This window comes from Eptesicus fuscus, chromosome 14 (assembly GCF_027574615.1).
Source record: "Eptesicus fuscus isolate TK198812 chromosome 14, DD_ASM_mEF_20220401, whole genome shotgun sequence".
Classification (NCBI taxonomy): Eukaryota; Metazoa; Chordata; class Mammalia; order Chiroptera; family Vespertilionidae; genus Eptesicus; species Eptesicus fuscus.
The window spans coordinates 28,152,438-28,170,042 of NC_072486.1; the positions used below are offsets into that span (position 1 = coordinate 28,152,438).

The following is a 17,605-nucleotide window of genomic DNA, read 5'->3' on the forward strand; positions in this document are numbered from 1 at the left end:
GGTTGCCCCCAACTGCCCCCCTTGCCGGCCTGGTTGCCCCACGCAGCCTGCTGCTCAGTCGTTTGGTCGCCCCTCACTAACCCCCCCGCTGGCCTGGTCACCCCATGCAGCCTGCTGCTCAGTCGTTTGGTCGTCCCTCACTAACCCCCCTGCTGGCCTGGTCACCCCACGCAGCCTGCTGCTCAGTCGTTTGGTCATCCCTCACTAACCCCCCCTGCTGGCCTGGTCACCCCATGCAGCCTGCTGCTCAGTCGTTTGGTCGCCCCTCACTAACCCCCCTGCTGGCCTGGTCACCCCACGCAGCCTGCTGCTCAGTCGTTTGGTCGCCCCTCACTAACCCCCCTGCTGGCCTGGTCGCCCCACGCAGCCTGCTGCTCAGTCGTTTGGTCGCCCCTCACTAACCCCCCCGCTGGCCTGGTCACCCCATGCAGCCTGCTGCTCAGTCGTTTGGTTGTCCCTCACTAACCCCCCCTGCCAGCCTGGTTGCCCCATGCAGCCTGTTCGGTTGTCCGTTCGGTTGCAATGTCGCTTAGGCTTTTATATAGATAGATGACACACCAACCTACTGAGCCACCCAGTCAGGGGTGTTGTGTTTCTTGAGTGTTTACTATGTGCCAGGCACTGTGCTAGACATGAATTAAAATATATGGCCCTAACAGTAGGATGTTTTAGTCTAGGTCAGCCTATTACTTCACTGAAGTGTGAGAAACAAGTAAGATAAAAGTTAGTGTACAATTTCACAAACCCAACAGTCCTCTATACGGTATATTTCTAAGAAGGTGGTATGGAAACCTCTTATACTAATTTTCTCAAAGATGGCTTTCTGTAAGAGGTATGGTTGTAGAGTTTTGTATCTGTGAAGGAAATTACTTGGCATACGGCAGGTATTAACAGCAGTTCATTTATTTAGCAAACATTTACTATCTATCATGTGTTCAGCCCAGTGCTAAAGGCAGGGCAGGTAGTGATGAATCAGGTACAAACCCTATTCCTTTGAACTGTAATTAAGTTAGAAAGAACAAATTAAACAAATATAAATACAGAAATATAGCATTTCAAGAGATAAAATGTACTTCCAAGAAAGAGTATAAGGTATAAAGAAAGCATACAACAGACTTAATTTGGAAGGGGATATGGGGAGAGGTCAGGAAGTATTGAGAAAGAATGTGGAAGCTGAGATTTGAAGACAAAGATTTGTCCAAGATTATAATAAATAACTGGCAAAATAGAATAGGATAAGAATATCTAACTCCAAATTCAGTATTCTTTCCATGATACCAATATGTATGCCAGGCATTCTAAGCTCTCTTTTCCTTCATTTGTCATCATACTTCATATCCTATAACACTAAAGTTAGAGCAAATGAAATCACCAAACCAATACTTTTTTGACAAGACTGGGTGAAAACACACACACCACACACACCCCCAAAGAGAATATTATAATATATTTAAAAAATATTATCTAGTCTCTCTAGTTTTCAAAAATTGCTAAAAGTAGACTAAAAGTAGAGCTATTTTCTATGTTTCTGCTGCAGAAAATTTAAAATATCCTAATTAATTCTAATTATGGTGATTATTTGTACTTGTCAGTGCTGCCTTTAAACCTTTGTAATATTCCCAAGAATGCTGTACAAACGATTACAGCTAAACTCCAGGGGCCTAACTATGAAAACAAAAGATTACAACAGTTGACCCAAAGACAATTTGTATGTAGAGTGAAGTAGGGCAACTGCAAGCAAAGAAGACAAAAGCAATATTTTGTGCTCTGAAGCATATTTTCTAACAACATCAGAGATACAAACTGTTGGAAAATAACAGTGCCAAATAGACCAAGGAAATCAGATATGGTAAAAACCACAGCACTTTATATTACTGAGCCATCTGTCCTATTTATATCCTATAATTTCAATGCAGATTTTTTTCTTAAATAAAAGTTTTGGAACACCATGTGTAAGAAGAAAACAGATTCTGCAGTCTCAGGAATTAACTTAATTTTACATATTTTAACACAGCAGACATAAATATTTGTTGAATGAAAATAATGTTTCAAAAAGAATGTAGATTTCATCTAATCGAGTTACTTGACTGTTGTGTCTACAGAGACCCTAATAAGCTAGCTAAGTGACAATGGACAAGCCACTTAACCTCGGCAGAACTGTTTCTTCAACTGTATAATGAAGAGGTAGATTCGAGGATCTTTTAAGATTTCTCCCAGATGTAAGAATTTTTGGGGTTTTTTTTTTTAGAATTTTTTTCAATTGTTCCCTTTCTTTTCTCCTCTCCCTACTTCCACTTATTATAAAAGAGAAAAACTAGAATTCTACATTTAAAATAACTTGCTTAAAAAAACAACTCAATAAGCAGTGTCTATTACAAAATGATCCCAAATTAAAAAAAGACATAAAACAAAAGGTGGAAAGATGACATTGTAGTATTCAAAACAAATCACTTCTAAGTATATAAAATTATAAAAATATTGTTTTAGGCTCATATTACTGATTATATGGAGTCAAATTATTATTTCAGAAGAAAAACCTAGAAGGCAAGGTCCAGGAGGGCAGGGGTTTTTAATTAACACACTAAGTCTAGAACAGTGCCTGCACATAGTAAAAAAAAAGGCGGTAATTTATTATTTTTTTATAGAAAAGAGACACCACTAAGCAATAATTTTAGGCATTATTCCTTGGAAATTCAGAATATCTGCATAGCTTCTTTAAAAAAAAAATAGATGATACTCTAACTGGTTTGGCTCAGTGGATAGAGGGTCCCAGGTTCGATTCTGGTCAAGGGCACATGCCTGGGTTGCGGGCTTGATTCCCAGTAGGGGACATGCAGGAGGCAGCCAATCCATGATTCTCTCTCATCATTGATGTTTCTCTCTCTCTTTCCCTCTCCCTTCCTCTCTGAAATCAATAAAGATATATTTTTAAAAAATAAGATGATATATCAGTTCCATGGTTACACTACTACACAACCACACAATGTAGTTATTATGTAGCTATTGAAAATAATGTTTTAAAAAAATTGTTAATGTGAGAAAATGCTCTCAACATAAAGTAGGAGAAAAAGAGGCCAAAACTGAAAATAAAAGTATGATTCAAGTTAAGTTTAAAAATATACTTACACACAGAAACAAAGAATCAACCAACTGTTAGCAGTAATTGCTTGTAGGTTATGAGACCATGGGTGATTGTTTTCTTTCTGCCCCTGACCAGTCCTATGAAGAGTGTCCACTAATATGTTACTATCACTATTTTTAAAAGGTTATAATAAAACTACACATCTACCAAAAATCTCATCCCAAAAGGCAGAAATAAGGCAGAAGCCCCAGGAATATGTTGTCCTGGGCCTGGCCTCTCTCATAAGCCTCTCCAGACACCTTTATCACATCCCATAAGCATCACTACCAATACTGGCAGGTCATTCGCTTCACTATTCAGATGTCACCTACCTGTTTCGTTTCACTGTCACCCGAGTTATTGCTAATAATGAACTGTGAGAAGAATGGTACTTTGCCCAACCTTATCTTGGTTCCAAATGGCTTTTTAGTTTCCCATGAGGCCCAACTATATTTTTCTTACCTTCCTTTGAAATCTTTCCTCTATTATCTCTCCTTTACTTAACTAATCTCAGTTTGGAGGGAACAAAAGAGCCCTATTAGAATTAGGGCATTTACATTTAGCTACTGTAATCAAATCAATCCTATATAATAAAATGCTAATATGCAAATCAACTAAACGGCAGAATGACTGGTCACTATGATGCGTACTGACCACCAGGGGGCAGATGCTCAACACAGGAGCTGCCGCCTGGTGGTCTGTGCACTTCCACAGGGGTAGCGCCGCTCAGCCAGAAGCCGGGCTCACAGCTGGCTCCCGCCTCCACGGCAACGCTAAGGATCCCAAGGGGGATGACCGACTGCCAGCTTGGGCCCGCTCCCTGCGTGGGTCCTGGACTGCGAGAGGGCGCAGGCCAGGCTGAAGGACACCCCCCTCCCCAGTGCACAAATGTCGTGTACCGAGCCTCTAGTATTTTATATTAAAAAACAACATGCTTCATCTGTATAGCAACAACATCAAAGTGCCACCTGGTGGCAGCATACCTATCTGAATATGGGATATATTTTTAGGAAAGGAATAACCTATTCAGAGGTTAAGCATGCCAAATATATACATTCTTTTTTTTTTTCCCCCAGGTTCTCCTTCCTTTATTTTTTTGTTTCTTTTTTTTAAATTTAAATTCTTCATTATTTAAAGTATTACATGTCTCCTCCCCCCCCCCCCCATATTAACCTCTCCCCAGCCACTCCCACCACCCAGGACATGCCCTCACCCCCCTACTGTCTGTGTCAACTGGATATGCATATATGCATGCATATAAGTCCTTTGGTTGATCTCTTACACATCCCTCTCACCCTTTCCTGCCTTCCCACTGAGGTTTGACAGTCTGTTCAAGGCTTCTGTGTCTCTAGACCTATTTTTGTTCATCAATTTATGTTGCTCATTATATTCCACAAATGAGTGGGATCATGTGATATTTATCTTTCTCTGACTGGCTTATTTCATTTAGCAAAATGCTCTCCAGGTCCATTCATGTTGTTGCGAATGGTAAGAGTTCTTTCTTTTTTACAGCAGCATAGTATTCCATTATGTGGATGTACCACTGTATTTTTGTTTGTTTTCTTTTCTCTTTTTTTCTTTATTAAGGTATTACATATGTGTCATTATTCCCCCCCCCCACACACACACTCATGCCCTTACCCCCCTGTTGTCTGTGTCCATTGGTTAGGCTTATATGCATGCATACAAGTCCTTTGGTTGATCTCTCCCCCTTACCCCCACCCTCCCCTACCTTCCCTCTGAGGTTTGATGGTCTGATCAATGCTTCTAGTCTCTGGATCTGTTTTTGTTCATCAGTTTATGTTGTTCATCATATTCCATAAATGAGTGAGATCATGTGATATTTATCTTTCTCTGACTGGCTTATTTCACTGAGCATAATGCTCTCCAATTCCATCCATGCTGTTGCAAATGGTAAGAATTCCTTCTTTTTTACCGCAGCGTAGTATTCCATTGTGTAGATGTACCACAGGTTTTTAGCCCACTCATCTGCTGATAGGCACTTAGGCTGTTTCCAAATCTTAGCTATGGACATAGGGGTGCATATATCCTTTGTGATTGGTGTTTCTAGTTTCTTGGGATATATTCCTAGAAGTGGGATTACTGGGTCAAATGGGAGTTCTACTTTTAATATTTTTAAGAAACTCCATACTGTTTTCCACAGTGGCTGCACCAGTCTGCATTCCCACCAGCAGTGCACGAGGGTTCCTTTTTCTCCACATCCTCGTCAGCACTTGTCATTTATTGATGTGATGATATCCATTCTGACAGGTGTGAGATGGTACCTCATTGTTGTTTTGATTTGCATCTCTTGGATGACTAATGACTTTGAGCATGTTTTCATGTCTTTTGGCCTTCTGTATGTCCACTTTTGAAAAGTGTCTATTTAGGTCCTTTGCCCATTTTTGATTGGATTATCTTCTTTTTGTTAAGTTATATGAGTTCCCTATAAATTTTGGAGATTAAAACCTTATCAGAGATAACATTGGCAAATAGGTTCTCCCATGCAGTGGGCTCTGTTTTGTTGATGGTTTCTTTTGCTGTGCAGAAGCTTTTTATTTTGATGTAGTTCCATTTGTTTATTTTCTCCTTAGTTTCCATTGTCCTAGGAGCTTTATCAGTAAAGATATTGCTACAACATACAGTATGTCTGACATTTTGCTGCCTATGGATTCTTCTAGATTTTTATGGTTTCTCATCTTACATTTAAGTCCTTTATCCATTTTGAGTTTATTTTTTGTGTATGGTATAAGGTGGTCTAGTTTCATTTTTTTGCATGTATCTGTCCAATTTTCCCAACACCATGTATTGAAGAAACTGTCTTGACTCCATTGTATGCTCTTGCCTCCTTTGTCAAATATTAATTGAGCATTATAGCTTGGGTCAATTTCTGGGTTCTCTGTTCTGTTCCATTGGTCTATATGTCTGTTCTTGTGCCAGTACCAGCCATTTTGAGAACAGTGGCTTTGTAATATAGCTTGATATCTGGTATTGTAATCCCTCCAACTTTGTTCTTTCTCAGGATTGCTGCAGCTATTCAGCGTCTTTTTTTTATCCCAGGTGAAGTTTTGGAGAGTTTGTTCTAAGGTCTGTGAAATATGCCGTTGGCATTTTAATGGGGATTGCACTGAATCTATAGATTGCTCTGAGTAGTATGGACATTTTAATGATGTTGATTCTATCAATCCATGAACATGGTATAGTCTTCCATTTGTTTATGTCTTCCTTTTTCTCTTTTTTCAATATTCTGTAGTTTCCCTAATACAGGTCTTTTACCTCCTTAGTTAAGTTTATTTTATTTCTAGGTATCTTAATTTTTTTGTTGCAATGGTAAGTGGGATTTTATTTTTTAGTTTCTCTTTCTGTGAGTTCATTATTGATGTATAAAAAAGCCATAGATTTCTGGGTGTTAGTTTTGTATCCTGCTACATTGCCCAATTCATTTATTAAGTCTAATAGCTTTTTGATGGAGTCTTTAGGGTTTTCTATGTACAATATAATGTCATCTGCAAATAATGACAGTTTTACTTCTTCTTTTTCAATTTGGATGCCTTTTATTTCTTCTTCTTGTCTGATCGCTATGGCTAGCATTTCCAGTACTATGTCAAACAGGAGTGGTGAAAGTGGGCATCCCTGTCTTGTTCCTGTTCTTAGGTGAAATGGTTTTAGTTTTTGCCCAATAAGTGTGATGCTGGCTGTAGGTTTGTCATATAAGGCTTTTATTATGTTGAGGTATGCTCCTTCTATTCCCACTTTGCTGAGAGTTTTCTTTATCAAGAAAGGGTGTTGGATTTTGTTGAATGCTTTTTCTGCAACAATTGCTATGATTATGTGATTTTTGCCCCCCACAAGCCTGATCACTCACAACTACTGTCCCATCCTGGCCTGATCACCCACAACTGTCCTCCCCTCTTGGCCTCTAACCACCTCTACCTCGGCCCCACCACCATGGCTTTGTCCAGAAGAACATCTGGAAGGTCTCCTGGAAGGTCTCCCAGTCTAATTAGCATATTACCCTTTTATTAGTATAGATAGAGGCCTGGTGCATGGGTGGGGGCTGGCTGGTTTGCTCTGAAGGGTGTCCTGGATCAGGGTGGGGGTTCCCTTGGGGTGTGGGGCAGCTTGGGCAAGGGGCCTGTGGTGGTTTGCAGGCTGGCCATGCCCCCATGGGGTGAGGGTCCCTGCTGAGGGGGCATGGCTAGCCTGGGTGAGGGGCTGAGGGCTGTTTTCAAGCTGGCCACACCCCCTTCAGGGCGGGGGTCCCTGCTGTGGTGCCTGGCCAGCATGGGTGAGGGGCTGATGGCTGTTTGCAGGCTGGCCAAGCCCCCCAGCAGGGACCCTCAACCCATGGGGGTGTGGCCAGGCTGGATGAGGGGATGAGGGCTGTTTGCAGGCTGGCCAAGACCCCCAGTGGGGACCCTCACCCCATCGAGGTGTGTCCAGCCTGGGTGAGGGGCTGAGGGCTGTTTGCAGGCTGGCCACAGCCCCTTCAGGGTGGGGGGTCCTGCTGGGGTGCCTGGCCAGCCTGGGTGAGGGGCTGATGGCTGTTTGCAGGCTGGCCATGCCCCCCGGCAACCCAAGCTCCCAGCCCCGCCTTTTTTTCTTTTTTTCAGCACCTCCTTGAGTGGAGGCCAGGGTCGGCTGGAAGCAGGTATCTGGGATTTATTTATCTTCTATAATTGAAACTTTGTAGCCTTGAGCAGAGGCCAGGGCCAGTTGGAAGCCTGGGTTTCCCCCGGCAACCCAAGCTCCCAGCCCCTCCTTGCGCGGAGGCCAGGGCCAACTGGAAGCAGGTATTGGGATTTATCTTCTATAATTGAAATTTTGTAGCCTTGAGTGGAGACCAGGGCCAGCCAGGGCTTTTGGGAAGCTTGGCTTCCTCCATCGCCGGGGGCAACCCAAGCCTCCTGCTCGTTCCAGCTCTATGGCCGCCACCATATTTGTTGGGTTAATTTGCATACTCGCTCCTGATTGGCTGGTGGGCATGGCTGGTGGGTGTAGCGAAGGTACGGTCAATTTGCATGTTTCTCTTTTATTCGGGTAGATAATAAAAGAGTGATATGCTAATTAAGACCGATGTCCTTCTGGACGACCTTCCGGATAAAGCCATGAACCCCGGGTCTTGGATGCCAGAGGGAAGCCCGGATCCCAGGTGTCAGATGGAAGCCGGTGCTGGCAGCCAGGGGAAGAAAGGCCTACTCTTGCATGAATTTCATGCATCGGGCCTCTAGTTCAGCCATAAAAGGGAATAAAGTACTTATATATACTACAACATGGATTATCCTCAAAAACATTATACAAAGTGAAAAAAGGACACTAAGGGTCAAATATTATATGACTCCATTTACTTAAGGTATCTAGAATAGGTAAACCCACAGAAACAGAAAACAGATTGGTGGCTGCAAGGAGGAGGAGGGATGAACAGTAACTGCTTAATGGATACAGGGTTTTATTCCGGAATGATATATTTTTAAACTATATAGAAATGGTGGTTGTACAATGTTGTATATGTACTAAATGCAACTGAATTGTTAGTTTTGAGATAGTTAATTTTTATTACATAAATTTCACCTCAATTAAAAAAAAAATCATAGCTTCTTTATATCTAGCACCAGAAAAACACAAAAAGCTCTCAATCATTATCTCATCTTTTTCTTCAAAACACCTGTTGACATAATAAGGCACAGCATTTGTGATCACTGAAATATATGCTTGCTAAGTAAAAGTCCACAGCTGCAGTTGTAGGCGCTCAAGAATGTCAGTTGAACAAATAAGCAAATAAGTGTTTCCAGAGTCCTGAAGCCTTTTTTAGTGTGTCAAACAGCAGAATTATGAACACAGACACAATTCAAAACTACCTTTATAAATAAACTTTATAAATGAGGCTTTCACAAATTAAAGTGTTTAAAGAAATGCTGAGCAATGAAAGATGTCTAATTTCAGTTTCAGTAGAATCTTATTGAGAAATTTAGCTTTCCTTATAATTTATCACTTACCAATTTATTATGAAAACTTTTTCTACCTTCCACATTAGAAGAAATTCAATTTATATTTCAATAATCAGTAGTCTATAATAAATATTCTGCAGTCATAGTTTAGCTCTTATTACAAACATTTTAGACATAAAAATAAGAGGTGTTTTTGTTTGGAAATACTTTTTGCCCTAATTTTGTTATATTCCAGTCACTTGGATATAGCTCATCTTTTCATTTCCTCTTTTCCATGTGCTCATTCAATTTTGAGTTTCACGGATAGAACACTATAGACCTCCTTGCTAAGTCTCTCTTCTTTGAATTTTATGGCTCTTTTTCCCAATCACTTCCCTATCCCCTGTTCTTGCCATCCTTTGATTTGCCTTAGAAACCTTTCTTCAATACTATACACTTCAAGAAGCTTGTTATACCTATTCTTTCTTCCATATTATCTCTCTTAAAACTTATAATCTAAAAGTCATGGTTTTTTTTCCCCAACAAAGCCTAACAGTCACAAATTAGTTTTTAAGCCGCAGACAATGCACCACTGTTGTAATAAGTGTTGATGAAAGTATCAAACTGCTGTATCCACTATGAAAGTTAAGTAAGCTATGTCACAATCAAGAATAAAAAAGCTAGCCCTGGCTGGTGTGCTCAATGGTTAGAGCAAAAGCCCTCCAACAGAAGGGTCACAGGTTTGATTCCCAGTCAAGGGCACACATCTGGGTTGCAGGTTCAATCCCCAGCCCTGGTTGGGACACATGTGGGAGGCAAACAATTGATGTGTCTTTCTCACATCAATGTTTCTCTCTCTCTCTCTCTCTCTCTCCCTCTCCCTTCCTCCCTCCCTCTCTCTCCCCCCACTCCTTCCTTTCTTTCCTCCCTTCCACATACTCTCTCTAAAAATCAATGGAAACCTCAGGAGAGGGTTAAAAAAAAAGTTAGAAAGTTTAAAAGAAACAGGTAAAGAACAACTTTTGTAGTAGTGGTGGAGCAGTGTATCTGAAATAGGCAAAGAACAATTTTACACCAAAACTAACTTTCTCTAACAGTAATTGAAAAGTCATGTCACTAATATTCTAATATACAGCTTGCAATGACCACTGTTCTTTTTTCATAAAATTGGCACCATTTTCAAACTGAAAATGCTCATTAAACAAATAAATATCATATAGTTACTACTTACTATATGTAATAGGCAAAATTTTTTATTATTATCTATCAAGCCCTAGCTGGTTTGGCTCACTGGATAGAACTTCAGCCTGCGGACTGTAGGGTCCCGGGTTTGATTCTGGTCAAGGGCACATGCCCAGGGTTGCAGGCTCAATCCCCAGTAGGGGATGTGCGGGAGGCAGCTGATCAATGATTCTCTTTCATCATTGATGTTTCTATCTCTCTCTCCCTCTCCCTTCCTCTCTAAAATCAATAAAAATATATTTTAAAAAATTATCCATCAAATAATGCCAATTATATAAATGCTAAATGATGCAAAACTCTGGCTTTTCTGAACTTTGCTACATTAGAATATTAAAAAGTATAAACAGAATATTAAAAATTATACCTAATGTGAATTTATAGGAGTAATAATTTTATACTAAATACACACTACCCTCTAATTTTATTTGCTAATTTACAATACTTTCATTATATAATATTGCAAATAATTTTACTTGGAAAAAAAATGAAATCATTTAAAGTGGAGTTAGAATAGTTTGGTTCAACACAAGGATAGCCTGCGTCATGCTGTCCTTGTGAGCACCTTGTAAATGGGGTGAGCCCAGCTCTGAAAATATTTACTTAACAATGCAGTAATGTCTCACATCTCCATGGGTAAGGCTTCCTGCAACATTAACACTGAGGAAGTAACTGAGGACCTAAGAGCAAATAAAAAAGCCAACAAGTAACAGAAAAACTAAACTGTCATAAAGCCCATTCACCAGGCTCCACTGGCCCTTGATTTTTACAAACCATTTTATCTAACTCAGTTACTGGGTTCTCTAGTTACAGCAAATCTAAAATAGCGAGTTGGGGGCAGAAGCAGATGAGGAGTAAGGCAGGATGAGCATGTCCATAGCAGCAAGGAAAATCGGTAAAAACTACAAAACCAGAAAGATCTGTATATGTCTAACAGTATAGAATCCTAACTATGTAATACAAGCAACAATGACATAAGATTAACAGCTGCCACCAGGTGGCTCAGTTGTTGAAACATTGTCCTGTACACCGAAAAGTTTGTGAGTTTGATTCCTGGTCAAGGCACATACCTAGGTTTTGGGTTTGATACCTGGTCAGGAAGCATATGGGAGGCAACCAACCAATCAATCTCTCTCTCTCTCTCTCCCCCCGTCCCCTCCCCACCCCTTCCTCTAAAATCAATAAACATATCCTTGGGTATCTATCCTATATAATAAAAGGCTAATATACAAGTAGACCAAATGGCGGAACAACCGAACAACTGGTCGCTATGAAGTGCGCTGACCACCAGTGCGCGTGCGCAGTACATGGCAGGTGTCGCCAGCTAGCGGCAGAGCTCAGAACATGGGGGGATGGTGGAGCAGGTGAGCGGGGATGCCAGACCAAGGCAGGGTGCTGGTCCCTGTCATTGGGGCAAGCCTCTGGTGGTTACTGAAAATTCTTTGTTCCTGCCTGCCGCGGTCCTGCCCAGCGCTTGCACCTGCTGCCGGCGCTGGCCCCGTTCGCACCCACTGCCAGTGCCAGAGCCGCTGCTTGCACCCGCTGCCAGCACCGAAGCTGCCACTCATACCCGCTGCCAGCGACGGCCCCACTCGCACCCGCTGCCAGTGCTGGCCCTGCTCACACCTACTGCCGGCACCTGGCACCAGTCCCGATTGCTTGGCGCCGTCAGTGGGTGTGAGCCAGGGCTGCTGGCCCCAATTGCCCCTGAGGGCTTCTTCATCTCCCCCTGCTCCTGAGGGCGATCGGGGTAGCAGCTACTGCTCGCACCGCTGCTGGCACTGGCCCCAATCACCCCGTGCTGTCATAGAGTGCGAGCGGGGCCGGTGCCATCAGCGCGTGGGAGCGGTGGTGGGAGCAGGGCTGCTGGCAGACAGGGGACCAGGGGCCACGGTCAGAGGGGCAGGGCAGGGGTGCGGAGGATGGGCCAAGACCTGCCCCTGTGCCTACTGCAACCTCGTGGCCCACAGTTCCTTTCAAGGTGCACGAATTCGTGCACTGGGCCCCTAGGCTATAATAGTAAAAGGGTAATATGCTAATTAGACCGGATATCATTCCAGACATCCTTCCTGACCAAGCTGGGCCAGAGAGAAACCAGCCTGGGGCCCAGGTGCCTGTGGGTGGCTGGAGGAGGGAAGCAGCCAGGTGCCTGGTGCCTGGTGCCAGCAGCCGGGGGAAGGGAGGCCTATTCTTGCATGAATTTTCCTACATCGGGCCTCTAGTGAAGATATAAAAAAAAAAAGAAGAAGAAATAAGAATTACAGTTCCAGGACTGCACTAAACTGAGGGCCTTAGGAAACCTTGTTATTTCTGTGCCTCATTTTCCTGTTCTGTATAACATGTTCTTCAACACAATATATCTGATAAGCTTTGTGTTTTTAGAAATGATATTTAAACATTTTTTTACTGGTCATAAAATAAATATATTGTAGAGAATTTGGAAATGCTAGAAGTGTACAGAAAATTTAAATTGCCAATAACCCACAACCCCAGAGATAACCATCGTTGACATCTTGGTGGATTTTCCCCCCAGGTTTCTTCACATATAAAAATGGAAATATATATATTTTTGGTAACATTTTTATTAACCTCGCATTATTTGTGGGCATTTTCCCAACTCAAAAAGTCTTTGCAGAAATATTTTAATGACTACATATTATCAAAATTTATTCTCTTATCATTATAGACTTTGTTTGGTATAAAACATTTTATAAAATATATTATACTGTACACATGACAAGTCATTTAAAAATGATTATTTATAAGATCTAGATACAGAAAGAAAAATGATCAGTAAAAAGTGTATCAAACACCAAGAAAAAATTTAAAAGTTATGGTTTATAAAACCAGGTTATCAAATACAGTATTTAAGTCCAATAAATAAACAAGACATTTAGAAAACTAAGTACCTAAATAAATTTTGGCAATGACCATTTTAAGTGATTTCTGATGCCAGCAATAAGAGACTTCCAATTAGGAGAACTCTGGATTACTATTATTAAATTACAACATGCTAGTGAAACAGCACCCATTAACAACTCATAGTCATTTTGCTCATTCATTCATTAAGCAAAAGAAATAAGAATTACAGTTCCAGGGCTTCACTGCTAGTAAAGTGAGGGCCCTTAGGAAACCTAGTTATTCTGTTCTTGTTCTGTATAACATGTTCTTCAACATAATATATCTGATAAGCTTTGTTTAAGCAGCACCCATTCACAACTCATACTCATTCTGCTCATTCATTCATTCATCTACTATTTTATAGGCATTATGCTAGGCTGCATTAATATCAATATTAAGAGACTTCTTTGTAAAAGCCTTAAAAATAATGTAGCAGCATTTAAACATTTTAACAAATGAAAAAAATTCGCCTCAAATCCTACTGATCCTAATCCACTAACTGTACTTATTACCCAGTGTCTGTCTCTCCCACTAAACCGTGAGCAACTTGAGAACAAAGACCGTCACCACCTCTGTATTTCCTCTCTAAAAGAGAAGTTCACCATAGGTTTGCTGAATGAGTTTACATTTACAATCCAAACGTTTAAAGTCCTAATCTAAAAGCACACATTTATACCAAGGAAATAATGTATGCACTATTTTTAATGATGCTGTTTTATCTTTTCCATGTTCCTATCGGTCTTGACAATCTTAATGCTGCATAATATCCCATCACACTTACATAATATAGTTTAGAAAACAATTATCCTAATTTGTCGTTGAAGCTTGTTTCTAGTGTTTTTATCTGGTATAGCTCATGCTCCAGCAAACATACCTTGCTTTACAAGTCTCACAGATTTACCTCTGACTGGAAAAATTGGGCTCAACTTTATAGAGGAATATAATCTTCTACAATAAAAGGGAATGTTATAGAGAGATTTTTACCCCATAGGCAGTGTTTAAAAGACAAAGAACACGCATACAAAGGAACTCTTAGAATTCCTTTTTGCCAAATCAAAGCAATTTAAACAAATCCTCTATTATGAAATGTGCTGTGCAAAGCAAAGTACGTTTTGTAGGACTGCTTCACACATATTTAGAGAAGATACTTCTGGGGGCAAGGAGTAAAAATTCTGAGGTAACAAACGCAATGTCTACTTAAAACGTCAATGCTTTTGGAAGGAGGTGCACACTTTACCTCCTCCTCCTTGGATTCACAGAACTTGCTCAGATCCTCAGGCTGAAAAAAATGGAAGCAACTTAGGGCACCTGAAGATGCCTGGATTCCCCTTTCCTTCCATTTACAGGTCCTAAAGTAATACAGTCCACCTGGTACTATACAAGCACCTAAGCTTTGACCTCTGAAGGGGCTTGTGAGAAACCAACTATATGTTAGAAACATGAAGCTAGTTTATATACATATTCATTTAAGAGAGCTGTGTTGAGCATCTACTATTATATCTCTGCAGTATGGGCCTTCAATGATTACTGAAATAACAGACCACGTCTCCTTTGTTACTTTATTTGGAGGAAGGGAAGAAGGGAGAAAAAGCAGTTAACCAGATTATAATTGAATTGTGGCCCAAGTATGATTGCTAACTATCACCTCAAATAAGAGAATATAATCTATAAAAGATAACTTCATTATAGGGAAGGGCGCCTTTGAAGCCAGCCAGTAGAGATGCTCAACTCTGTAATTTTTAAAATCTTCACCCGAGGATATATTTTTATTGATTTTTTAGAGAGAGAGATGAAGAGAAAGAGAAACACTGATGTGAAAGAGAAACATCAATGGGTTGCCTCCTATACTGCACCCTGACCGGGAACTGAACCTACCACCTTTTAGCGTACGGGAGGACGCTCCAACGGAACCACCTGGCCAGGGCTCAAGTATGTTGTGTGTTTTTTTTTTTTTAAATGCTATTTAATGTATATTGTCTATGTCCAATTTTTCATGAAGCCCAGTGAAAACCTGTGCATACTTTTGTGTTGCTTCCCGTATAGTATTTTTTAAACACACACACATAATGACTCACCAAGGCATATAATAGAATTCGCTTATTTAAAGCAGGAATCCCATAGGTGTTGCTGAGACTATGGAGCCTTCCCTCCCCAGAAGTTCCCTTCGCATGCTGCATTAGCATTCCGCACAGCACAAAAGCGCATGCCATGACAAAGACCTACACACACACACACACACACACACACACACACACACACACAAAGCCGTGCTTCCAACATCGCCCCAACGCCAAGTTCACAGCCCGCACTTGTGGCACCCTCAGGCCGCCCAGGAGGCAGCTGTCACAGGCCAGTCACACCCAGGAAGGCCGGCCGGCCAGCGTGCCACCTAAGAAAGCCGAGGTCAGGACCCGCGGACAAACCCGCCACCGAAAAAGAAAAGCCCCCAGTCCCAACTTGGAGAGCACAACGCCTGCGCTCCCCGGAAAACGGACCCCCCGAAGTGCCAGGCTGGAGATTCAGAGGCAGTCAATACCAGTGCACAGAATACCGCACCAGGGGGTTTCAGGCGGGGGTCACGAGGAGGAAGCCACCCCAGCCCGTCCCCGCGGAAGGAGGTGCCGGCTCCACCACCAGCGTGTTCGCGGGGAGAAAGGAGAGCCAGGCGAGGGGAAAGCAGGCCCGCACCCCGTCCCTCCCAGGCAGCGCCCCGGGCCCCCTCCCGCCCCTCCAGCCACCGCCCCCCACCGCGGCCCTGCAGCCTGCGGCTCTCACCTTCGCTTTGCCGAACTCCAGCTTCTTCTGCCGCTCCTCGTCCTCCATGGCCTCTGCGGAGAAGGCTGGGGGAAGACACAGAGAGGCCGGGGAGGAGGGGAAGGTCGGATCAGACGGAGGGGGGCCCTCAGGCTCCGGCCCGGGGAGCAAGGCCGGCAGCGCTCCCCGCGGCGGAGCGGCACGGCTCCGCGCTCAGAGGCTGACGGCCCTCGGGCGCCCGGGCAGTGCCGTCACCGCCGCCGCCATCTTCGTCTCCACGTAAACACACGGCGGGGCGGGGAGGGGCGGGGGGGGGGGGGGGGGACGTCGGTCCGCGCAGCCTCCGCGCGCCGGGGTGCCCGGCAGGTGCGCCCGCGGCCCCGCCCTCCCCGCGCCCGCAGCCCCCTCCGCGCCCTGGGGGCCCCCGCCACCCGGCCGGGAACCGGCTCCCACCGGTGCGGGGAGCCCCCTTCCCGGAGCGGACGCCCCGGGTGCCGGCCTGGAGGAAGAGGTGGGGGAGAGGGGGTGTGTCAGGGGCGCCCCGGGGAAGACACGGAGCTTTTCCAGGGTACAACAATAGCATGCCTGGTGGTGGACGGGGACTTGACCTGGGGTGGAGAGCACACAATCCAGTGTGCAAGGATCACCCCAGTAAATCCAAGAAAAAGGGAGAAAACCGCTGCAGAATGGGAGAAAATATAATAAAAAAAAAAATAACAGATGCCTACTGGTGAAATTGATGAACAATGAGAAACCCCAAAGGAAAGGATTAGGGGTGGGAGGAAGGGACCCAAGAGACCTCAGTTTTCAACCTAGATTGACTCCTCGACTGGAAGAATTGGGAGAGTAGCCAGCAGCTCTCATCACTTTTTCTTTTAAAAAAAATAAATATATATAAATATATATATATATATCTTGATTTCAGAGAGGAAGGGAGATTTTAAAAAGTCAATAATGAGAATCATTGATCGGCTGCCTCCTGCACGTCCCCAGGAGGGGGCGGAGCCTGCAAACCCGGGCACAGGTCCCGGGGGAGATCAAACCGTGACCTCCTGGTTCCTAGGTTGGTGCTCAAGCACTCCAGGCAGGCTCATCACTTCTTTAGCTGAAAGTCTGTCCCCCCCAGTCTCCCATTCGTCCTTCAAGGTTCACCTCACATTCCGCCCCAAATAACTTTTCTGATCTCCCTTCCCTCCACGCAACTGTGAATAACATCCTAACTTACAGCCCTCTCACTCCTTGGAGGTTCCCCTTAGCCATGGTGTCCCGGAAGGAGCCTAGGCTTTGGAACCTTGGTTGGGGACAAAGCCAGCATGCACTAACTTTCTAGCGTCAATGACCTTGAACAAGTTACCCGTCCTCCCTGAGTTTCCTTGGAAGTATTGGGAGGGTTGTCAATATATATGAGTTAATATATGTGGCTGCCACTGGTGTATTAAAACGTCCTCAGTGAATGTCAGTTTTCTTTCTCCTTGTATTTTCTGTAGGTATCTGCACGATATTTTAATAATTTAACTTTTTAGTTCACCCCATACTCCCAACTCCTTGATACCAGAGACCGTCTTTCTCATCTTGGCATTACTGAAATGACTAGCACAGTGCTTTGCACCCAATAAACTCTTGTTAAATTAAATTGAGCCAATTTAACAAATTAAGCATTACT

At 43.1% G+C, this 17,605-nt stretch overlaps 1 protein-coding gene across 1 annotated transcript in view; it reads right to left on the minus strand.

Annotated features, from left to right (window-relative positions):
• The window catches only part of AKAP9 (A-kinase anchoring protein 9), a 124,710-nt gene extending 108,489 nt beyond the window's left edge, over positions 1–16,221 (minus strand). The window contains exon 1 of the mRNA XM_054726544.1: positions 15,964–16,221. Within this exon, the coding sequence (XP_054582519.1) occupies positions 15,964–16,011 (48 nt within the window). The 5' untranslated portion in view covers positions 16,012–16,221. The remainder of the gene's footprint in view (positions 1–15,963) is intronic.
• Positions 16,222–17,605: the final 1,384 nt, after the last annotated feature.